The sequence below is a fragment of the Ostrea edulis genome, chromosome 2 (assembly GCF_947568905.1).
Source record: "Ostrea edulis chromosome 2, xbOstEdul1.1, whole genome shotgun sequence".
In the NCBI taxonomy this organism is placed as follows: domain Eukaryota; kingdom Metazoa; phylum Mollusca; class Bivalvia; order Ostreida; family Ostreidae; genus Ostrea; species Ostrea edulis.
In genome coordinates, this window is record NC_079165.1 from 13,219,033 (window position 1) to 13,245,132 (window position 26,100).

The 26,100-nt window shown below is 37.3% G+C and overlaps 1 protein-coding gene and 1 pseudogene across 2 annotated transcripts; both read right to left on the reverse strand.

Annotated features, from left to right (window-relative positions):
• Positions 1–4,094: 4,094 nt before the first annotated feature.
• Positions 4,095–20,956, reverse strand: LOC130052389 (uncharacterized; annotated as a pseudogene).
• Positions 20,957–22,982: 2,026 nt separating this feature from the next.
• Positions 22,983–24,699, reverse strand: LOC130052095 (uncharacterized). Of its 2 annotated transcripts, none has more exons than XM_056156146.1 (2): positions 24,384–24,699; positions 22,983–24,168 (listed from the first exon to the last, which is right to left on the reverse strand). In XM_056156146.1, the coding sequence occupies exon 2, from the start codon at positions 24,140–24,142 to the stop codon at positions 23,198–23,200; it is 945 nt and encodes a 314-aa protein (XP_056012121.1). In that variant the 5' UTR covers positions 24,143–24,168; positions 24,384–24,699; the 3' UTR covers positions 22,983–23,197. The 2 variants fall into 2 exon arrangements, with proteins under 2 accessions (XP_056012121.1, XP_056012120.1); XM_056156145.1 differs by having other exon boundaries at positions 24,328–24,699.
• Between the last annotated feature and the right edge of the window lie 1,401 nt (positions 24,700–26,100).

A 26,100-nucleotide genomic window follows, 5' to 3' on the forward strand; every position in this document is an offset into this window, starting at 1 on the left:
GCTTTGTCAGCTGGAACCAAAACATATTCCTGATGTAACCTATCTAATTCTTTTATCACTTCTGGTTTACTAAACACATCCGTGCATGAAAGATAATTTTAATGAATTTGGAAGTAAACCTCAGACATTGAAGTTTTGAAGCCTTGATTGAATAAAAGTAGAAATAAAATATGATAAATTATTATTTGATTAAAAATTGAAGTAGTGTACTGAATAATCCATAAATGTGAGGTTTCCTTATAAGTGAAATAGTTTTAAAATGTCATAAAACTATCTTTTCATAAAACCCATCTTTAACATTATTGAACATATTCCTAAACGAATAAAAGATACGTTAAATTCAATAAATAAACATTGATTAACTACGGATAACTCCGTTTATTATATACCCATCAATGTTTTTTGATACTCTAGATTTGACAGGGTGTGATCCAGTTTTCCGGATCACCACACTGTGGTTTTCTGATTCCGTATCAGTATCCCCTGAAACTGATAGCGGCACAATGACGTCACAATGCATCAACGCAACGTTTTTATGGAAAATATTGACCGCGTCACAAACAAAACTGCATAAACAAAATATAATTTCACTGTATGTCTGTATTTTGATAATGTGGATTACATTTAGTATCTTATAAATGTGGATTGAAATGCATAAGAGGGTATATAATAAATTTATCATTACTATAGTAACTTGATCCGAAGAATTGGATCACGTCTCGTTGACAGGCTTGGATCATCAGACCAAACTCGACGCTTCGCGTCTCGTGTGATTTGATGATCCACGCTTGTCAACTCGACGTGATTCGACTCTTCGGATCAAGTTACTGTAGTAATAATATATATGTATTATATACCCATCAATGTTTCGTTTTTTGATTCTGTGGATTTCACAGTGTGATCCGGTTTTCCGGATCACCACACTGTGGTTTTCTGATTCCGTATCAGTATCCTCTAAAACTGATGCCGTCACGATGACGTCACAATGCATCAACATTACGTAATTTGTGGAAAACAAAACTGCGTACACAAAATATAATTTCATGGTAGTCTGTGTTTTTTATAAGTTGGATTACATTTATTATCTTATAAATGTGGATTTAAAATGCATAGGGGTATATGATAAATTTATCATTACTACATTAACTTGATCCGAAGAGTTGGATTACGTCTCGTTGACAAGCGGGGATCATCAGATCAAACTCGACGCTTCGCGTCTCGTGTGATCTGATGATTCGAGCTTGTCAACTCGACGTGATCCAACTCTTCGGATCATGTTACTGTAGTAATAATATATATTTACCTGATCAAGATATAGGCTCACGTTGGGTGTGACCAGTCGACAGGGGATGCTTACTCCTCCTAGGCACCTGCTCCCGCCTCTGGTATATCCAGGGTCCGTATTAGCACAACTTTCTATTTTGTATTGCTTATAGGATCTATGAAATTGATCACTGTTTGTTATCTTTACCTTTCATTGATTGAATTTTTAATTAGAAATAGGTAAATTTTCTTGAAATTGACCTTTTGAGTTCCTATATGTCCGCCTGCACTACATTTCCGCCTGCACTAAATGTCCGCCCAATTTTGATCTAAACTGTCCTTATGTGTCCGCCTGCACTATATGTCCGTCTGTATTAATGAGGAAGCAATGAATTATTTTACGACATAACAACCCCTCACACTTAAAGTTTTTTTTAAAAACATATATACGTAAGGAAACATAACACGGTTACACCACACTCATTCAACTTAACATTACGTTATTCTATAACAAAACAACGCCTCATAGTTCATGCTTCTTTTGATTTGCGTTAGGGTGCCAAACATAACGTAACAACACCCCACGCATTTAACAACTCCTAACAATCGATGGGAATATGGTTTAGTAAAACTACACTAAATTGTGATGAAAAAAAATCATCGAAATGCGACAAAATTACCTAGAGTGAATAAGGTATTATCAGTAAAATATCAGACAAAATAATCTGTGACTAATGATTAAGTAATTTTAAGAATTGTCAATTGATGACTTTTCTCCACGTTTGTTCCAAAATAAATATCAGGAAATTAATTCAACCACATTAAATATGGAAAAGTGCTGAGCGACTGTTATTTGTTGTCATGAATATAATGGATGTATTGTAGAATTGAATATTTTAAGTTCTTGCAATCTTTTCTGTTGATAATTCCAATGGTATTTTTTACAATTGTTTTGATTGGACGAAAATAAAGCTAAATGAGAATTTACACATTAATAAATCCGAAAACGCTTATATACAGGCCTGAAAACAAATAACAGTGCGGGGAAACTATTCAAATGTTTAAAGTTGATAAATTGAATACAGGGAACAGATTGGAATTGTAAGAATTAAGCAGTCCTTTTTAAGAATTTATCGATGTGTAAAGTCGATTTATCGATGGGAATTTGGTTTTGTAAAACTTTTAAATTTGATGAAAAAAAATCATTGAAATACGACAAAATTACCCGTCTTCGATTTATGCGAAGCACGTTTATTCAGTTTACACAGAGACAAATTCTTTTGATAAATTCTTCAAAAAGAATGTTTAAAATCTAAATAAAAATTTTCAAGAGGAAGGTTAATTGATTGATTGAATATTGTTTTACGTCCCTCTCGAGAATATTTCACTCATATGGAGACGTCACCACTGCCGGTGAAGGGCTGCAAAATTTAGGCCTATGCTCGGCGCTTATGGCCATTGAGCAGGGAGGGATCTTTATCGTGCCGCACCTGCTGCAATACGGGACCTCGGTTTTTGCGGTCTCATCCGAAGGACCGCCCCATTTAGTCGCCTCTCACGACAAGCGAGGGGGTACTGAGGACCTATTCTAACCCGGATTCCCACGGGATTTTAAGAGGAAGGAGTCAACTTTACAATAACTCATTATATACCATTATAATGAGTTTCACTGAAGTATTTCATTTGTTGATACAAAACCTATTAAAAATGTTAAAATCTAATTTTGTTGAAAAACTCAATATATAAACCTGGTTTTCTGGTGGCTCATCACACATATCTATGATATTGATTATTGTTCATTATCTTCACCTTTCATATATCCAAGCATCCGTTTGCAATAGTCTATTTATTTCACAAAAAAATGATTATACAATTAATCACATTTTTCTTCGAAGCATAAATGTAACAATTATCCATGAATCGAGAATTTAACAATAAAATCTTAATTCCTGAATAATTGTAGGGAAAGAAAGACAACTAAAATAACGCACTACATCAAAGTAAATTATTAAATGCATGTTTGTTACATCTGGGGTCTTATGATAACCTCATATATCAGCACCATACATGCAAAATTGGACTCTGCGTTTCACTATTTTAAGAAATGGGGTTTCTATTGATTGTGACGTGCTTTAAACTTCATTCCCTGTGTTCCACATTCAGCGATATATCTCTGAAATGTTACCAACTTTACTATTGAAAATATTTACCAATCTCAAATGATCGAAAGAATGTCCACGTTCCTTATCATGATTGTCGTATTTCATTGTGGGAATCAGGGTTGGAATAGGTCCTCAGTATTCCATGCTTATCGTAAGAGGCGACTAAATGGGACAATCTTCAGATGAGACGAAACTGCAAAAACAGAGGTCCCGTGTCACAGGGAGATCCCTCCCTGCCCAAAGACTGAAAGCATGAAACATAGTCCCAATTTGTGTCAGCCCTTCATCGGCAGTGGTGACGTCTCCATAAGATTGAAAGCTCCAAGAGATGGACCTAAAACTATGTACAACCAACCAACCATACATGAACCATCCAGAGTTCATCGGTTACCCTGCGCTACGATACCATACACAAGGACACCTCCCGCTTATCTTAGTGACAATAATGATATTCCACATTCGATATGAAAAACAACAACCTAGTTGATTTTTATATCCCTACCTAGTTCAGAAATAAACAACAAGTAAGTATTAACATGCGGTTTTGGTGTATTATGTATCAAGCACAAGACGAATGTGATGGAATAGGATAAATTGCTAAATTTGGGTTCGAAACTAACAAAGGAGCACAATTCATTCCAATAGGAATCCCAACAGATTGTTGGAAGACCTTATCACCAAAGACTACGTAGACATTGTCAATGAGGAATTCCAGTATATTTTTATTTGAACTTTAGAGTACTTGTGCGTGGAATCTGATGTTCTGCACTTGATTCTAAATTATCCGTAACTCACAAATTACAGTGTATATGTCTATTCTAATTAATATATTGATAATGCACTGTACAATATTTCACATTTAATGATATGACATGTCAAGAACATTAATATTTCACGCTTGTACGAGGCATCCTGTTAATCCTGCAGATTGCAGAGTTGCTAGATAGACTTTTTGAACCAGAACCCTTGCTCCGTGACGGCGTATCAGAGTTTACTGCTTTCTTGCTCCCTGTGGAGTTTGATACTGGTTGAATTCTTCTGCGGTCATTTTGAAACTGCCACATGTTGGGAAGCCCTCGGGTACAGGTTGCATGTCTGAAATATCGCCCTCCTGGAGAAGGACGGCCATACCTGCGATTTGATGGAGTTCGATGTGGCAGTGCATAAACCAAAAACCTGAAATAAGCACTGCAGAGTGATGACATCCATTCCTGGTCATTTTTACTCACATTGCATTCTTGAAACCCAAGACCTAGATAAATATGAGTCTTTGTGGAAAATATCAGGAAAACATTTGTGTGGAATTAAGAGAAAGCGCATTGTCCAATTAAAAAAATCCATGGATAGTTTTCTCAAATAAAACATGTACATGTACATGTGAATTGGTAGCTCAATAGGACTTCATATCTAAACATTGAATCTGAAAAGAAATGAAATAAAACGGCGTTTCAATTAACAGTTACCGGGATTGTCCGCTTTCAGTCTGAGTACAACATAGCCATTTCTCGGCACTACGATCGTGTCCTTCTGTGGTGGATCCTCAAGATTCAGTCCAGGAACATTTCCAAATCTCCAACTTTCATTTCTCCAAGTTGCATCGTTACAACTTTTAGTATTACATAGAATGTCTCTATTTCTGTTCACAAACCTCCCAGAAGTGGCATTGTATGCAGGATATCCAGTCTTTACGACATGAAAATGGTGACCGTGCATATGAACGGGATGTGGCATACCAAAAAATGCATCATCTGTATATAAATAAACATGCGTAAGTGATAATAGTCAATTATTTATTACATTTTCCTTCATACAACGAATATATAAATCTTTAACTTCCCTTTTAAGAGAGAAATACTCCAAATGACTGTTTGCATTGACAAACTCAATAGAAAATAATTATTTATGACCAGCACTATCCATACCCATATTGAGCAGAATCATTTGAACCGTTTTATCTTTTTCCAGATTCACGATATACGTGCATGCACAATGATCTGTGCAATCCAGCGTATCGCAGTTGACTGTTGTGTTGGCCTGCTTTGGGTAGATCTGCAAAACGTACACGAGAACCATTATCATACAATTCAGAATTGACCCCCCCCCCTCGAATTTCATCACAGTTCAACATGCAACAATTTGTTACATTCGGTATATGGAAGTCATGTTAAATCCTCTAAACCGGACATTCCTCCCCACAGTGATTTGTCATTACAAATGACTGATGTACGGAGTGTTGATACAGTAGCGTATCAGTATGAATTGTTTACCTGAGGTGGGGATGTGGGTGGAACAAACACATGGCCGTTTACTGCCGCGGTAAAGGGGATTTTTGCAGTAGCTAGAGTAAATGAACAGTAAATATACATAAAACTGAATGGGATGAATTACACTTTCTGTAATAATGCTCAGTGGCCTGCATCATCAATTCATTTCTTTGTCATACTATTTAAGCGCAAATCTATTTCTCATATGTAGCACTCAAATCAATTCAGTAATCTATTCTTTAAGATATATGATTTTTAAAAAAGATTTTCGCAAATCAAACTATGTCAATTGACACTGCTCAACTTACAAGAGAAATGAAAGTTCAGAAATATTTCTTGAATCTCATCAGCAGACGTGGCGATAGGAACTGGATGGGCCTGCAACTGTTCTGCTGTTAATCGCAGATCGGAGGCGGCAACACACTCAATATTGTGGCTATCGGGATACTGTCTGCAAATAAGACATATATAAATTATAATGAGCGAATAATTGAATTTCATGAAGATAAAGTAATATAATGGTTAACAGTAATTAGGCGTTAGACAAATAAATAATGATCATGTAGGAAATAAGGTTATTGAGTATCACAATAAAAAAAATCTTATTCGTCATTGTACAGCGAATCGTCGATGTAATGAATTTTGACAACTAGAATGCATTTACTGAACGCTTCTGGGAGAAAGATGCTTGGAAAACTAGTGTGAATCTAATATTCAAGAACCAACAACAACAGAATAACACATTTTGAATATTCTCATGAAGCAAAGTTTATTCAAAAGACTTTACAAAAGAAGAAACAAAATCTCTTGCTGTGACCTTGAACTCGACATTTAAATATATCGACGTTTTTTCTGTTAAAAAGAATCATTTTCATTTACATATTGATTCGACATATCCCCGTGAACCCGATTCCAGAAAGTCCTCCACATCTGCTTCGTACTTAGATATTTTAATGAAAATAAATATTAAAGCAAAATAACAACTTAACATTATGACAAACGCAATGGTTTTAGCTTCTCCGTCGTCAACTTCCCATATTTATTTAGCAATATTCCTTAATCAGCTGCATATGATATTCATGTCGTTCAACTGATTCGATACATAAGAGCTTGTTCTGCGTATGATCAGTTTTTTAAATCAAGGCAGGCTACAAACAAGTTGATGTTACAGGGGATTCAACAGTCTCGTTTAAAGTCAGCATTTGGTAAATAGTATGGTCGTTATAATGATCTAGTTTGCCAATACATAATATCATTGTGTCAAATGCTGGCTGGCGTGTTTCATACCGATTGCTAGGTCGTTGATGACACGCTGATTTTGACTAAGGATAACTCTGTTTACCTAATTGGGGTGTGACCGATCGAAAAAGGATGCTTAATCCTCTTAAATAACTGATCCCACCTCTGATGTGTCCAGGGGTCTGTGTTTGCCCAACTCCCTATTCTGTATTTCTAATAGGAGTTATGAGATATATCACTGTTCGTTATCTTCACCTTGCATATATGTAACAATGCTGCACAGGTAACGTTTGTGGATTGTGTATAGGTAACATATAAACACTTGTTTTTATTCAGGGGTGTGTGTGCTAAGATTTTGTTAGAATTCATTAATAAAGCAATGTATGTTGCATAAGAAGAGTTTTACTCACCCAAAAGGGCAGTTGATAACCCGACAGGAATCTCTGGGTCGGCATTGGTTTCTCCTACTTCTCGGATTAACATCACGGGTGCCGTTATATCTCAAAATAGCGAATCCAGTGTTAGGATTTATAGGCTGAAAAATGAAAAGTTAGATATTTCATTTGAGATCTTGAAATCTACATTAAAAAGATGAACAACTTAACGAGGTAAAACCACCCCTGCATTGTTGGCTGCTTCCAGGGTCTCCATACGTATCCAGTAGTTGTTGATGTCCTCTGAAGCCAACACTATGAAATCCACTCTCTCACCTCCAAACACCATCACCGATTCGGCGCTAGTCATGATTACCTCATTGCCATCCACAGATGTCAATTGGATATTATGCTAAATGTAAGAAAAAGTGAGACAAACGAAAGATGAATTGACTATAGACATCCCAAGGGGATGAAGGTGAAAATATATAAAATAAAAATATTTTGTTTAAAGAAGTAATGTTTGAATATGATTAACTAAATCGGTTACCTTGTCTACTGAAACGCGGAAGCCATACAGCATGCCGACGTTGATGACCCTGAACCTGTAATAACCGTACCGGTTAACGGTGAAGGATTCCAGCGGTAGGTCGGGGATGTCCGGCTGCTCCAGGTTATCTTTGTTGAGATAGTGATTACCTAACAGAAAAAAAGCAGCAGGTGACGTAAATAATTGATACTATGAATTGTGTATGCATGTTCAATGCAATTACATGGTATTTCTAAAGCTATTATACTGTTGATCACTGTACGTTATCTTCACCTTTCACTGTTATCAAATTGTTTCCCATATAGGGCTCATGGAGGGTGTGACCGGTCGACAGGGGATGCTTATTCCTCCAAGGAACCTGCTCTCACCTAGGGTGTGTCCAGGGGTCCATGTTTGCTCAACTATCTATTTTGTATTGCTTATGGGATTTATGAGATTGATCACTGTTCATTATCTTAACCTTTCATTATCATCACAGTGCCGGATGCATCATTATTGAGTACTCATAGCTTAAAGACTATATTATATATTGACAATGGGCGGAACGTGTTTAAGCTCGATGGGATGTACAATGTATATACATTACATAGTTCTTTTATCTGCTAGAAACATTTGTCGGCGTCGAGTCAAATATTAAACATTAAAAGTGAACAAAGGTGCCACAAAGATTTTTTACTCGCTAGTAAAAGGTGAAAGTGCAAATTTTGAAGAAATTGACTGTGTGAAATTGGACAAAAGGTTAGAATATGTTTACATGGATATGCGTAAAGAGGATGAATTAAATTGGAAAGTGAATTCACTGGACACAATTTCATATCGTGATTTTCAGGAAACTTCGTGTACAGACAGTAACAAATGTTTGAGAGATATTTTATCTGAAGCGAAAAGAATTAGAAAGGGGAATTGGTTCACCGCCCTTTTTATCTCAGACACTGACTTGCAAGCGCTGTATATTAGTATGAACCTTACGTTTATCGTCATTACCATTGAAAGTTCAGTTTTTTAAACTGTTTATATACAAACATACTGTTGATATATTGGTTTTTATTAACAGAATTAAATACAAGTACAGTTGTAAGAAGAACACCATGGCTAATGGCGATAGCGAATTCGGAGTTTTAACGAGAATTTTAAGTAATAGGAAATTATTCTTAGTAAATAGCGTTATAACGAAATTGAGTGGCGATAATGAAAGAGGTAACTCTACATCATTTAACTATCCGATCGAGAATTTTTCTCATATGGAGATGGCACCATTGTCGATGACGGGTTGCAATATTTAGGCATATGCTCGGCTCTTAGGGCCTTTGAGCTGGGAGGGATCTTTATTGTGTCACGCGTATGCGCTCAAGTATATTAATTTACCTACCATACATGTACATGCTAAAAGCATCACATTTGACGATTCCCACGAAGCAACCTTATTTTTCGCATTGAAACCGGACTGTAGATTGTTTAACGTCCCTCTCGAGAATCTTTCACTCATATAGAGGCCGTCACCATTGCCAATGAAGGGCTGTAAAATTTAGGCCTATACTAGGCACTTATGACCTTTGAGCAGGGAGGGATATTTATCGTGCCAAACCTACTGTGATACGGGGTCTCGGTTTTTGTGGCCTCATCTGAAAGACCGCCCCATGTACTCGTCTCTTACGTCAAGCAAGGGATACCGAGGACATATTCTAACCCGGATCCCCACGGTTTCAGAATGAAAGGTAAAGATGACTAACAATAATCAATATCATAACTCCATGTGAAAGTAGAATATGAAAGAATTTCTGTTTGCCATTAAGTTGAGTTATTAGTTTGCCTTCAATATCTATTTTCAATAAAATATTTAAGTACGAAGCAGTTGTGGAGGACGCTGTGGTGTCTTGTTAGATTTTATAACTATATAAGATGTTCGTATCATTTTTCGAAATATGAAAATTGAATTCATCTACTTCATTTGATTTCGCGTCGACTACAAGAAAAAACTTAAACTCCCCCAAATGAAACTCATGTGATAATTTTCAATGACGGTAGAGGATTTAATGAAATGTCATGTATTTTTTTTGTTTACTGAATAAAGCCATGTGGATATCATCTTACCTCTACCGTTAATGAGAGCTGATTCGAAAGGAAACAAACTCACTGACCCACCAGTCGTATCAGAGGTGATTCGGTAACATTCCGTTTCATTGAATCCTTTAGAATATCTGTTATGAAATATGATACAATAAAAATAGATTTATATGTAGAGGATGTCTTTACATACCTTTTTGTTTAAAAATTCTAAAACACCTACCTGTTCAGACCCCAACCCGTTTCGCTTATGATTTCAATAGAAGAATCCAACTTCCAATCTGCCAGTATCATGACGAAATCACCTGTGACTTCCAGTAAATCACTGCTTGTGCTCTGAAATATTTACATTCTTCAATTTTTTGTCGAAAAGAAGTATACAAGGTTTTCGAAATATCATATTTTCTATAGAAACACAGACTTTTCATTTCGATTGAAAACTTAGATCATAATATAACTGATGCTAGGGAGTAATTTACTTATGTCGGTTTCCGTTGTACTTCCATAATGCCAATAACCAAGGTATTTATTCCTCGAATAGCTCAACACGAAATTTCATTGCAATCGAATCAAACATGTTTATGATGTTACATCACATAACGTTAAATTTACATCTAAGCATATAACACGAATTCAAAGAATCTATGACTAACCTCTGGATTGTTCGGGTTAGGGAGCACGACAAGTGCCCCTGAGATTCCATCAGTACGCTCTGTACCTAAGTGAGAGTGGTACCAATGTGTTCCTGGTGGATCAGCCAAAAACCTTTCAAGGGATTTATAAAGAAAACAAAGTCACAGAATATTGGAATTCTTTTTTTTAAAAGCGCTTACTCACTCTCGTGAATATCAGTAGGACCATGTATTGACTTGCCTATACTGGAATGTCTCGCCCGGGTTAATAGGACAGTGTGACACAGTTCCAACTCCGTCCATCCAGGGTGTGTGCCACTGCACCATCCCATTCCAGTGAATGGTAATGCCCTCCATCAGTAAATTGTTCTTGATATTCACAACCACCTAGATGAATTTCCAGTGATCATGGTAAATTCAACTTTGAGTCACGTCGAATTGGTTTAGCGTTTAAGGCATTTATGAATGTTAAAAAGCAAATAATACAGAAAACAGCTACAATACTTGTTAGCTTTGTTTTAATTCACTAAATCTCTTTTTACCTATTGGCCTTCGTATACTACAACTGAAGGTCCCGGATAATCACCATTGATGCCGTAAATCAACTTATAAGATCCGTCTGCAAAAATGGCTTTATTCGCGTCTATGGGAGATAAATGAAAATATATACAAGGTATCAGAGTAGTTTATTGTTCGTGTACATTTTAAACACCATTTTCTACATTAAATATCAGCTGTTAACAAAATATTAGACACTCTTTCCTTTATATCTTCATTATACAAACAAACCAGATATTTAGCATAAAACTACTAGAATGAAGGATGATCATTTCTGTAAATGAAAGCAAAATAAAGAATCAAAGAATTTACCTTCATTTATATGAATTGGAACAAACTGATTACAGCCTGTCCGCTTAAAGAGAGAACCATTTCGGACAACAATAGGTTTTCCGGAGCCATTTTCATCGTAATAGATCATTGTCTCGTTGTAGTCGATGACCCAATCAAACTCACAGATTTCTTCATCTGGAGGACAGTGCGGTTTCACAGAATGATCAAAACCTAACACAGTTCTAGAAGTAAAGAGAAGTAAAATAGATATTGACAAGAGAGTGAGTAATTTCTCCATGAAATTTCTTCCTATGATGTGAGGTACAGGTGAAACATTCAATTTATATTGTTTGAAATGCACGTGATTCACGTCAAGGATAAAACTGAATACATGTACTATAATGTAAAACTTAAACGGTACCAGTATTGATGCACCAGGTAAGGTAGACAAAATCTCCCCACTACAAAATATCTAGTATCCATTAAAGGTGGTAATAACATTAGTGTTTGAAATACCATACATTAAACCATCCATGCACTTGTGGATTTAAGATAATTACAATGAATTTGGAAGTAAAAGTCAGGAACTGAAGCTTTGAAGCCTAAAAAAGTAGAAAGTACACATATCATTATTATTTACATGAGGGTTTGTTGTGATTGGTGTGTATGAAAGAAAGTTTATACTGAATGATGCATCAATGCATCTGCTAAGTACTTAAATATTTGATTGAAAATGGATATTAACGACAAACTAACAACTCTACTTCACGACAAACGGAATGATTTCAGCTTCTCCATCGTCAACTTCCCATATTCATGTAGCAATTTCCCATTATCATCTGCATATGGTGTGTATATCCCTCAACAGATTAGATACAGAAGAGCTTGTTCTGCTTATGATCAGCTTTTAAATTGAGGCAGGCTACTGACAAACAACTTGATGTTACGCGAGTTTGCACGAGCTACTGACGTATTAATCATGGAAATTCGCAAGATATGCATTTTGATTAAATATGCTGAAGTAAAATAACATGAGAATTACCATAAAGATACAGTTGGCATATCACATATAGATCTTGTCATCACTCCGCCCAATGTGTACCGATAGAGTGGTCTAGAGGCAGAGCGTTCGCCCCGCATGCGGAAAGTCGGGGGTTCGAATCCCGGCCGCGATAGACCTAAGTCGTTAAAACAGGTAGTGACAGTTCCATCGCCAAACGCTCGGCATCAAGTGTGAATGTCACGGGTTCTCGGTAATGACCTTAAAAACGGACGTCCCGTGTTACAGTAGGTGTGGCAACCAAAAAATCCTCACTGCCTAATGGCCATAAGCACCTAGCATAGGCCTACATATGAAGCCCTTCCCTGGTCTTGGTGACGTCTCCATATGGGTGACAAATTCTCGAGAGGGACGTTGAAAAGATGCAATCAATAAATCAACCACCCAATGTGAATTAAAAATAGATCTACCCCCACCCATGTTAGGCCGTTCTTGACACAATGATTCTGACTACGTATTACTCCGTTTACCTGATCAAGACGTAAGGCTCTCGGCGGGTGTGACCGGTCGACTGATGATGTATGTCCAGAGGTCCGTGTTTGCCCAACTCTTTATTTTCTTGTCCTTGTGGGAGTTATGAGATCGATCACTGTTCGTTATTTTCACCTTTCATAAATGTGATGTTTCTAAACTAACCTAAATAGAAAAGCAATCTAACACTACAATTAAACTGCAAAGGATGAGAAGAAACAGAACGTCTACATATCAAAACTATCGAATGTAATATGAGAGAAAAGTCTGTTCCTATCGAGTATCACGACTGAACTGAACTAAACAGTCTTACAATGGATAGAGTTTAAAACAAAGAATAACTTAACTAATCAGTAATTGTAATCAACATCACGAACAATTCGAAAAGGCCTAGGGACGATTCGTCCCTTCCTCATTCTAACTTTCGTCTTTCAAATCATATCATTGTATTGCTTCAGGTTTTTGATTTCCTAAAGAGTGATTCATTCAAATTTAATTTAGTGGTGAATTTAATTCAACGTACGATTTATCTTATCGGGTTGATGGTGGGTGTGACCAGTCGATCCTCCTAGGCACCCGATCCCACCTATGGTGTGTCGAAGAGTCCGTCTGGCCCTTCAGTTATATCTATATTCGTAAAGCTTTTTCGTTTGCCCTGAAGACGGGGCGGGTCGTCCCTCGAACTTATTGAATTGATCATGTCGTTAGTGATATCGATGCTTTTATGATTTGTTTAACGATCTTGTATTCACTATGTGGATCCGACAAATCTAGGATTGTAGTGCTGTTTTGTATCATTATTCATCAAATGCATAATCTTGACCAGGCTATTGGGAATTCGAGTTGGAATAGGTCATCAGTATCCTTTGCTTGTCGTAAGAGGTGACTAAAAGGAACGGTCCTTCGGATTAAACCGCAAAAACCAAATCCCCATGTCACAGCAAAAGTGACACGATTAAGATCCCCCACTCTTCAAATGTTATTAGCGCCGAGCATATGTTTACATTTTGCAGCCCTTCACCGGCAATGGTGACATCTCCATATGAATAGCAATTGCTGGAGAGGAATATTAAAGAATATACAATCAATCAATTGATCCGCATGAATATCTATTTGCCTGTTTGTTTCATAGTTTGTCTCAACTAACCTCCCCTTACACTTCATTTGTTTGCCATTTTTTTTTCGTGTATTTGTCTTTGTCATTTGACTCGTATCTATTGGTTGCCTCGCTTACATTTGATTTATCTAATGCCTAATACAATGTAATTGAACGTATAACTTGTCTTCGTTCGTTTCGGCCTTGGGTGTCGAACATGTGTTTTCATGTTGTTCCATTATTTTATTGTTCCAGATTCGTCCTCCAACACAGTGTTTTCAACGTGTAACTCAGTTTACTTCTTTTTGGCCTTGAGTATCAACCTTGTGTTTGTAAATCGTTCCATTAAAGTTAATCTTTTCACGTATTACTGTCTTTTAAAACCAGCAATTCAAGCACAACTCATAATACTTCGTTTCGACGGTGAGTTCGCAAATCATATTATCATTATTGTATTGTTCCAGATTTTTGTTTTCCTGAACAATGATTCAAGAGGTCAATTGAATTCAACGTACGACTTACCTCATCGGCCTTACAGCGGGTGTAACCGGTCGGCAGGAGATACTCACTCATCCTAGGCACCTGATCCCATGTTTGGTGCGTCCAGGGTTCCAGGTTCGCTTCGTCCTCCATTTTCATTTATATTAGTATCAACAATTTCATTTGCTCTGAGTAAGCCATAGGGCTTACTGAATTGCTCGTGTCGGTGGTCATATCGGTGTTTTTTATGATTTTTAAAAATGATCTTATGCCTACTATGTGGATCCGCGACTTCTAGGTATCGGGTGTTGTTGGATTGTAGTGCTGTTTTGTATCATTATTCATCCACTGCATCATATATATATATATATATATATATATATATATATATATATATATATATATAATTTTGTTTAATGACCGTGTGTACACTATAGAGAGCCGCCACGTCAAACCCAGGCTTGTTGAGTTGTATATCATGATTAAGAAAACGATGTTAAAAGAAATGCAAAACCCCACGTATTGTTGCTGCATTTTGTGTTTTTATTTTCAACGTTGTTGATAATCTGCGATATCGAGCTATGTTCTTTGATTTGTTTGGTAATAAAACATGATTACATTGCCCTTTTCGATTTTTTAATGTAGAATCGTAAAAATAATATAAAGAGAGAAAACTTATAAAAATGAATACGGGTCTATGCATACACTTATATCGTTGAAGACTGCACAAAGTAACGGTATTTTACATGTACTTAATGCAAGCTAGCATCCAAGTTTTATGGGCTTTTGACTAGGGAGTCTGTTAAATCATTCGTATGCACAGCCAATGCACGACTTTAATAAAGTAAATATATTTAAGATTTAATATATGTATAATAATGGACTGGATTTGTCGAAAAATAATCCCAATTAACCGGGTGTTGCTAAAACGCGGTACGGAAAATGGTACCTGTTATTCTGGATTCAAGTATTAAATGTCAATTGTTTGCTCCTATACATATTTCATTTTTTACTGCAAGCGGATAGAACTGTGAACACAATCTTTGATTAGTTATAATAAGATATCTTTAAAACTACATGTATTGCTATTATTTTGATAAACAAAATGCATCCTTATATACCTTCCGCTATGGTGCTTATTTTCGTGCATATTTTGTGAATTCGCAAACGCATTTCATCCCCATATTAGAACACGCTTTCTAATTTAAATCATACCCGATTAATAATTGTAATGTAAAAATTAATTGATGTTGGTTGGTTGTGACGTCCCGCTCGAGAACCTTTCACTCATATGGTCACGTCACCAATGCCGATGAAGGACTGCAAAATCTAGGCCTATGCTCGGCGTTTATGGCCGCTGACCAAGGAGGGATCTTTATCGTGCCACAGCTGCTGTGACACGGGACCTTGGTTTTTGCGGTATCATCTGAAAGACTGCTCCATTTAGTAGCCACTTACGACAAACAAGAAGTACCGAAGACCTATTTTAAACCCGGGTCCCCATAGGACTGAAAATCAATTGACGATTTTGAAAAAAAAAATGATTCCCACGACGTATTACGGATGTCGATTGTCATTTTACTGAAATACAATGTCAATTTGATATCGTCATTTGCAATGTTGATTGATTCATTATTTTGCTACCTTCGAGAATTTTTCACTCGTATTGAGACGTCACCAACTGAAAGTGAAGCACCATGAATTTATACCTATACTTAGTGTTCAGGGCCGTAGCAATGAGGGCTCTTTAGCGTGCTATGACCTGACGCGAAACAGGACCTTTGTTTTTAAGGTCATATCCGACAGACCCGTGATTCTCACTTTTAAACGCCGAGTGTTTGGTGAAGGAGCAACCACTTCTGCTTTATACATATATATTTTATTGAAAATAGATATTAACGGCAAACTAACGACCTTTCATCCATGCAGGTAAGAAAAGAGTTAAGTGTTACATGCAGTAAACATAACCAGTTTGAAACTGGCAAATTTACCACGAACATTGCTATTTTATGGATGATTGGATAGGATGATGAAGTTTACAATGGATCGAACACTCTATATCGGGTGAACCTCACTTTTGATGCAAGGTGAAGATAACGAACAGTGATCAATATCATAACTCCTATAAGCAATACAAAATAGATAGTTGGGCAAACACGGACCCCTGGACACACCAGAGGTGGGATCAGGTGCCTAGGAGGAGTAAACATCCCCTGTTGACCGGTCACAACCGCCGTGAGCCCTATATCCTATCTTCTTATCCTATCTGACAAATAAATATCACCAACATAAAGGAATGATAGGTAAATGAATCCCCCACATTCCGAGTAAAATGCCTTGCATTTAAAGACTTTCTCATTGCCGACAAATTTATGTTTGAAGAAATAGAAAACTAATGTGATAACTAATCATCATTTAATTACTAATTGATCAATACTAGAATTTACGAAAACAAAATCTGTGAAGAAAAATGCAGAGGCCTTGAAAATAGGAACAATGAATTAAAATTCATTTCAACATATCCTTGTAAACTTCAGGCTTGGATATCAACCAAATCACGAAAATAAAATAAAACGATATAGAGATCGTATTTTGTGTGATGAAAGCGAACTCGTCACACGTTGAAGCTGTTGATATATTGTCGACAATGATGTATTACTTGATTTTTTTAAACAAAATTTAACACCTACGCTTGTAGATGGAGAGATAGATATATCTCTATGTGTGTGTGTGTGTGCTTAAATTTTGACGTCCCACCCCGAAAATGAATACATTGAGGGGAGGAAAAGTCGTGATACAGACAGAAGGATGATCCCTGGAAATGGATTCCGTACCTCTATGTTTCCATTGAATCAATAACAGGAAAGGCGGACTTTTTACTTCAGTGAGAGGGAGAGAGGGAGTGCCATATTCTTGACTTATACATAAAAAAAAGAATTGAACACCTTATACCACCAGCCCTCGTTCAACAACACTGGAAGAATAAAACATGTTTTTATTTTCCTTTTCATTGTTACACAGTGTATTTCAATCAGTTGTTTCATTTACGTGTATATCAACCAGTACTACGAATAGTAGATTCAATACTATCAATATTTTGTACATGATTACGAGGGTTCTGTTAGAATTAAATTATAAATAAAAATCTTAAATTTAATTTTAAATTTTATCTCCTACCCTTATCTTTTTATCTGCTGTTTTTCAGTGCAAGGTGAAGATAACGAACAGTGATCAATCTCATAACTCCTATAAGCAATACAAAATAGAAAGTTGGGCAAACACGGACCCCTGGACACACCAGAGGTGGGATCAGGTGTATTGCGTTTCCCTGTGTCTGTTTTTAGTTATATCGAAGTCTCTTTTTTATGGGTTTGACAGTAGTCCCGTATTTCTAGTTTCAACCAGGTTTCGTAATGAATACCGGTGACAAGTCAAATCTGAGACTAAGCCAAATTCACGACATTAGATCTGAGAGTGGACCTCTTTCGGATATGATATTAAAAGCTAAAGAACCCTCAAACAATAGCCTTGAACATCTTGCATAAGTCACAAGTTATTGTAATTCTCCTTAAACAGGTAATCATGATATCTCTATACAAGTGCAGAATTCTGGAATGAAATTAGAACATTTTCTGCATGTGATTAGATCGAGGCAGGTTACTGAAAAATGAGTTGATATTACAGGGGTTTCAACATCGTTGTTTAAAATCAGCATTTATAAATTATTTGCTTGCTATACAGAGGCAAAATCGCAACATATACTTGAAAACATACGTTTACCTTGAGTGCTCTATTTACCAATTGCACTTTTGTTGCAATTTTATCAATGTACGGATCACTTTGTTTACCTGATCAACATATAAAGATCACAGCAGATGTGACGGTCATTAGGGAATGGTTTCTCCCCATACTACGCACCTGCTCCCACCTACGGTGTTTCCAGTTCTAGTGGTCCGTGTTTTCCCTGTTCTCAATTTTGCATTCTTTAAATACGATTCATGAGATTGATTGGTGTTCGCTGAATTTACCTTCTTCATACTATTAAACTTTAAGTCAGAAAGGTGCATGGACTGACTTCAACATTTATTGTTAAGGGTTTTAATATCAGAACAGAATTACGTGATAAATCACCACATTTCATATGCAGTGGAATAAATATTTGTTACATTATGTTGTAATGTTGTACATACATCTTATTCTTATGAGCTGGACCCCATGTTCATGTACAATTATCTATTTTAAGTGAATAAATCATTGTCTTTTCTAAAGTAAACAAGAGATTCGCAAATTTCAAACAGATGTTGAGGTTCACACTTGTCACCCTTTTTCCACGGACACGCCACGTCCTAATGATAGACATAATATTGAACACCTGATGGAAACACTCCAGATCATGATGATAGGTGAGACACTGAACGCCTGATTGAATTAATCCACGTCATAATGGTACGCGGGGCACTGAGCGCCTGATTCAAATACTCCACGTCATAATAATAGGCGGGGCACTGAAAGCCTGATTGAAATATTCCACTTCATAATGATAGACATGACACTGAACGCCTGGTTGAAATACTCCTTGTTATAATGATTCGCGGGAAACCGAACCTCTGATTGAAATAATCCATGTCATGATAATAGACAGGGCACTGAACGCCCGATTGAAATAGTCCACGTCATAATAGTAACATAGCTCAATAAAGTGATTTCCTACACACAAAGAACACCAGAAAAACACTTATAAACAGATATATTCACAAATACACACAAGGGGTTAACAAATACAATGACTACAATGCTGCGCAATTAAATCCCCGTCCGCTTGCCTAGAGTTCGCGGGTAAGAGAGAGAGAAAAACACGTGCAGGCTCAGAGGACTCCGAGCCCGACCAGAAATACCAAAAATCCACCCCCCAAAATCACTACACTCCCCCCCTGTTTTGAGGAGGAATGTCCCAATTCCGATAAATTAAACCTGCAACACTGTAGCTTACATTAGATACATACAATCTACAAATAAATGAATGAATTACACCTATGATTTACAGAATGATAAACTTTACTCTATAAAATCATAGCAATTTAGCAGTCCAAAATGTTCACAACACAGAAAGTCACGGTCACACAACGCATCACAGAAAATCCAGTAACAGGAAAGTCACATCACAGAGTCACATACGGTCACAAACTTTCCACATGAAAACGTCACACGACAGGCATCATCTTGGACATCGGACACGGCACATCACACCAGAGGACATCACATATTCCAGGTCAGCAGATCCGGAAACACCACAAGGAAATACACCTGCCCAAGAACGGGCTGGGTTACGGCAGCCTAATCTACCCTTCCCCGCATTTCGGGGTACTGTGTGCACGGAGGAGTTCACACCCCTCACATAACTCATTAACTTTCTTTCGTACCCCCTTGCGATGACCAAACCTGGGTTGCCCCTGGTTCACCGTCAGTTGAACCTGGGATGCATAGCCATCATCCCACGACCAATGGAAACTCGCGAAGCCACGAGCAACAAACACATCCCATTCATTGCTTAGACGTTTATCAGGAGGAAGCCTCTCAGTCAGAGAAGGAACACTGCTATCCCACTAGGCTGAACGGGACAGAGTCACAAATCCCGCATTTGCGGGGTCATCTCCACGAGACGCAACATACCTTCCATCAGACCAACACACAAGGGTACATTTATCAGGTGCCTTGGGGACAGACACCCCCGGGAACTGATAGGCCACTGCTTCAATCATGGCTGGGGCATTGGTAATGATTAGACTGTGCCCCTCAGCAACAGTCTCTAACACTACAACTGAGGCCTGCATGCTTTCACTTTTACATGGAATACCGACACAGCCCTCATCACAAACCTCCGCGCATGCATCGATTCCAACCTGTAATAATCCAGACTCACTAACATGACACTCAACTGCATCCTCGCCCCCAGACTCGTCCTCTGCATCCTAGTACTGGCAATCAACAGAATGCAAAAACCAGAGCCCGTGCCACATCAATTTCCCGCCGTCCAGCACTACTGGTCCAACCATACAAACTCAGCTGATCATGAGCTGAGAGACATGATATACCGACCACACCAGACCGTGCCTCAACCAGACACCCCGACTCGACTGTGGAAGGATCATCATCCACATCGCAGAACACATCAACAGCAATGTCAACATCAAAACCCAGAGAACACTCAGAGCTACCCCGAGAAGTCATAAACTATGACAACCAACACTATCTCCGGTGTTCTCCAGCCCACCACCCTGGTGACTAACACCTGCCTCAGTGTCCTCCGGCCAACCACATAACTTCTCATTTGCGCCTGGCAGCACTCCCGTCTGCGCCGACCCTGTGTCCCTGACGCCTACTTCACTCCGGGCCCTCTGAACAACCACACCCGTCGACAACAAAACACTACTGCCCACCACAGACTCACAACTACTCGGTTTCACTGGCATTCTGACCTCATGACATGCACTGTCGACTACTGACCTTGCTGTAATGGAGCTACCTAATAAGGGTTTACGGAGCACCTGCCCCGACCTATTTTGAGCCCCGACCAACTAACACGCACTGACTAGACAACTTGGGACCATCGTAACATTACCCCCCGCAGTACCCCTGTCACCCAGCGACCCCGTATCCCCTACTTGGGTACCCGCCAAGCTTCCCTGCTCGACTGCCTTACCCCCCGGGATGCCCCCGTCACCTATCCATCTCGGACTAATCTGACCAGAATACCAGGTCATCAGAATTACTGCCTAGCCACAAACCAGAAAAATACAAGACAAGGCACAATAATTACATTTAACTATGTAAACTAATAAAATTAACTAAGAAATTCTAACATTTCAAAATGGCTCCCACCTGCGACCACGCGGCCCCCGCTATGATCCGCGGCGCAGGTGGGCAAAATATCCTACCGGCGACGCCAATAAAGTGATTTCCTACACACAAAGAACACCGGAAAAACACTTATAAACAGATATATTCACAAATACACAGAACAACTTACAAGGGGTTAACAAATATAATGACTACAATGCTGCGCAATTAAATCCCCGTCCGCTTGCCTAGAGTTCGCGGGTAAGAGAGAGAGAGAAAAACACGTGCAGGCTCAGAGGACTCCGAGCCCGACCAGAAATACCAAAAATCCACCCCCCAAAATCACTACATCAACATTGAACACAGATTGTGTTTAAGTACAAAAAGATATTTGATAAATTTTAGAAAAAAATTGCGCAAGAATAAATACAAAATTAAAAGACAAACCAATCAAACAAATTAAAGACTCTCCACAATAGACTTTTTCACTGCAATTTATGATAAAAATCATTTGATGAAGACGACTGACCTAAACAATTAATTTTATTATTTTGTAAGTCCCTTTCCAACATTTCTTGCATTAAATCCTTTCGAACTCTCTGATAAGGCAAATATTTAGCGTGCTTTTAAGCGAACTTTAATAAAGAATAACAAGCCGTAATGCGAAAGTTTTAGATATATGTTTTGAACATTGATACATGTATCTTACAGTTTAATATGAACAATTCGAATTGTTCTTCCTGCTGATCTTACATTTGTTAAACAGATTGTTTTTTTGTTTTTTTTAAACATTATGGTTAATACTTTACTGTTTAATGTCCCGCTTTAGGACTTTTCACTCATATGGAGATGTCACCATTGCCATTGAAGGGCTGCAAAATTTAGGCCTATATAATGCTCGGCGCTTACGGCCTTTGAGCAGGGAGGGATCTTTATCGTGTCACACCTGCTGCAGCATGGGACCTCAGTTTTTGCGGTCATATCGGAAGGATCGCCCCATTTTGTCGCCTTTTACGACAAGAAAGGGGTACTGAGGACCTATTCTAGCCCAGATCCTCGTGGGACGCCGACTTCCTTAATTCTGTTACTTGGCTATAATTATCTGTTACTGATAATTTGTTTTAATTTCATCTTTCTGATACTGATAATTGCAAGTGTCCTTTACTGACAAAATTATCTAGTTTTAATATTTCTTTACTGCATGACAGATTGTTATGATTAAAGTCATTAAACAAGTTTGAACTTAGTCTGTGTTATGTGTATCAGAGAGGAATAAGAAGGCATAATAAATATGTTTGCAACAAAGTGAAAACGAGGTTTTACGTAGTATATGTTAATGCATTGTTAACTACAAAGCATGATAAAACAATACAGAGAAACTACTAAAATGGTATTTATCTATTCCTGGTAGTATCTATAAATGGTATTTATCTATTCCTGGTAGTATCTGTAAATGGTATTTATCTATTCCTGGTAGTATCTGTAAATGGTATTTATCTATTCCTGGTAGTATCTGTAAATTGTAGAATGAAAATTCATTTCATGGATAGTTTATTAGAAAATGAATATATATATATATATATATATATATTTATTTATATTAGAAGTTGATTCGGCACAGTTGTAAATAAATATTGAAAATCAGAATGACACATTCCATAAAAAACAATCATTTACTGATAGCGCTTTCTCCATGTCTGCATGGTTCATCAGGCAGTTCAAATATGTATACAAAAATTGTTTAGTAACGTCTTTGTTATGACGTCAATTAAACGAGTCCTTTATGACGTCATAATAACGTTAACCGGTAGCGTTTGGTAATTGTCTATTTTGTAAAAATATTATGCTAAATTGTAGTTCAATTATTCAAATAATTATTTTCTATTTAAAAGACTTGGATTGAAAAGTTTAATAAAATAGTCCTCTTGGGCTTTGCGAGTTATTTCATTTTCAGTCCACATTTTAAAGAACGGGAACACTTTAAATTTACCACCCCCGCATTCCGCAAAATGTTCACTACATGGGGTGTTCCGCACACTAGGATCTTTTACTTGTTGTTTGTGCACCCTTACTCGCGCATTAAGTTTGTTCGTTTGTCCTATGTAGTTTTCTCCACAAGTTGGGCAAGTGGCACAGTAAATAAGGTTCTCGGATTTACAGTTCAGGTTGGCATTGACTTTCAATATTTTCCCGGATTTAAAAGTAATGGAATCACCCTCTTCTATGTATTCACACGTCCCGCAGCGTGGGTCACCACATTTTTTGACGTATTTGACCTTATTCAGGGAGAAATTGGCTCGAGTTAGTAGTTTTTTTAGGCATGGTGCCTGACGTCGGCTGTTAATAATTTGAGATGAATTCACCACATTTTTCATATTGTTGGATTGTTCCAAAATTGGAAAAAAACGTTTAGCTGTATTTAAGATATTGTGATTCCTTGGATTGTGTGTGACGACGAAAGGCACATTGTTGTTCTGTTTGGTATCTTTTTGGCAGGTTTTCCGAAGTTCTGAAATAGGTATTTTTTCTGCTTGTTGGATTCCAGTATCAATAAGGTTTTCTGGGTAATGCTGTCGTATCAAATGTATCTTTAATTCTTCTAAGCGTTTTTTACGTAATGTTGAATTTGGAATTATGGTGCATATACGTCTGGCCATATTGTATGGGATATTACGTTTAGTGTGTGACGGGTGACACGATCTAAAATCTAGATATTGATGAGTATCCGTTTCTTTGCTGTATAAATCAGTGGTAATGTGATTGCCCTCTTTTATGATAAATAAATCCAGAAATGGTAGATTTTTAGTGCTCGCTTCCATTGTGAATTGGATTGATTCATGTAACACTAAAATATATAATATATGAATATTGATTAGTTATACATATACACAGTGATCGCAAAGTAATATGAAAAAGCGCCAATACATTGTTATGCTTTACTAAAGTTCATATAACGAAATTGAAATATGATGATAATTTAAGAAATCAAATAATGAAAAGTAACCTTTCTATCGTAGAAGCCGACCCAGACATGAAAAAAAAAATCACACGGCCTCTCACCTCTGGTCGGCGCGGGTTCGAATCCCGCTCGCGCCGTTAAGTGAGAACGTTTTCCAGTTTACTTTCGGAAGGTCGATGGTCTCTTCCCAGGTACATTGTATCTGAATTCTCTCTTCCACCAATAAAAACTGGGCGCCACCAGATAACTGAAAAACTGTGTGGCGGAAAACAGCAAAACAATCAATCAAATAATCCGAAGTAAACGATCGACAAAATCCTTCACTTAACTCCATACTAACCAGAGTCAGTTTTACCAGCAATATTAAAGAAACGCCTATCATCACTAGATGTAACAAAACCGAGATACGCTACGTGCCTGTCCATAACTCGAGAGTCGGAATGTTTCCTCAAAAGCGGAAGTAAATTTTCAGTGAAAACGTCAATCACATGTCTTATCTCAAACTTTGTTTATGTAATTACCTGCGCCGGATTCGGCGAAAATAACGTCGGTTAGACAGAACAGATTCGAAAATTTAAATAGCAGTCTACCCATGTAAGCGAACACATTAGAAATTGCACTAAAAACTAATCCGAGTTTTCCCGTTTATAAATTTTACGAAGAAACACCAGAAAAAGAACATGAAACAAAAGAAATAAAACTATTGATTAAAAATAGTAACCTTACTTTAAAGCTACATAAAGCTTGTTCTGAGTATGATCAGTTTTTAAATCGATGCAGGCTACTGACAAACAAGTTTATGTCACAGGGATTTCAACAGTCTCCTTTAAAGTCAGTATTTAGCAAATTCTATGATATTTATAAAGATCTAGTTTGCCAATACAACCTAACTTTGAGTCAAATGATGTCTGACGTGTTTCATACCGAATGTTAGGCCGCTCTTAGTACATGAAGTTTGGATTACTCCGTTTACCTGATCAAAACATAGGGTTAACGGCGGATGTGACCGATCGACAAGGGATGCTTACTCCTCCTCGGCACCTGATTCCAAATCTAGTATATACAGGGAATCATGTTCTGAAATTTATCATTGTTCGTTATCGTCACTTTCTGAATTTAGTTTTACAAAGTATTGATATTTACTTTCCCCCGCATTCATGCGATATTACATTTTTCCGTATTATTTTACGAACGTTTTATTATGACGTTATAATGTACTTTCTTAAAATGTAACAATGTATTGCGCTTTTGATATCACTTTGCAATCATTGTGTACATGTGTAATTAAGCAATACGCATATACTCCTGAAGAACTAGTGAAGCATACTAAACCGGGTTTGTAATATTTTTATCATTAATCATTGACCCAAATCGACCCCGAGACACTTCTGGAATAGACAAACACCAAAAATGCACACAGGTGATCTATCTAATGGAAAATTGCTAGTAACCAAGTACAAAGGCGGTGTTACCTTTATAAAACGACAAGTTTAAATACCTACACAGCATGTGCTGTCATAATAATTCAATAAAAATGTTGGCATTGAAATATTTGAACATGCAACATGATAAATTAAAGCCCGTGTGCTTGGGATTGGGCCAATTAATAACGGAATTCGATTCCTAAACATTGGTAAACATATCAATATATCACGCATGTAGTCGATGTGTATAATGAATATTTTGTAGTATTTCATAATAATGATTAACGCGATATAATGCTGGGCAAATTTGATAAAATTATGAAAATGATCGTATGAGCTGCAAGTGATCTGAATATACAAAGTAAAGAACTAAAGTTTTGTAACAAAGCCAAAG

What these genes read in the sequence shown, in the direction of transcription:
- LOC130052095 (XM_056156146.1), bottom strand. Translation starts at nt 24,142, where the DNA reads ATGGAAGCGAGCACTAAAAATCTACCATTTCTGGATTTATTTATCATA.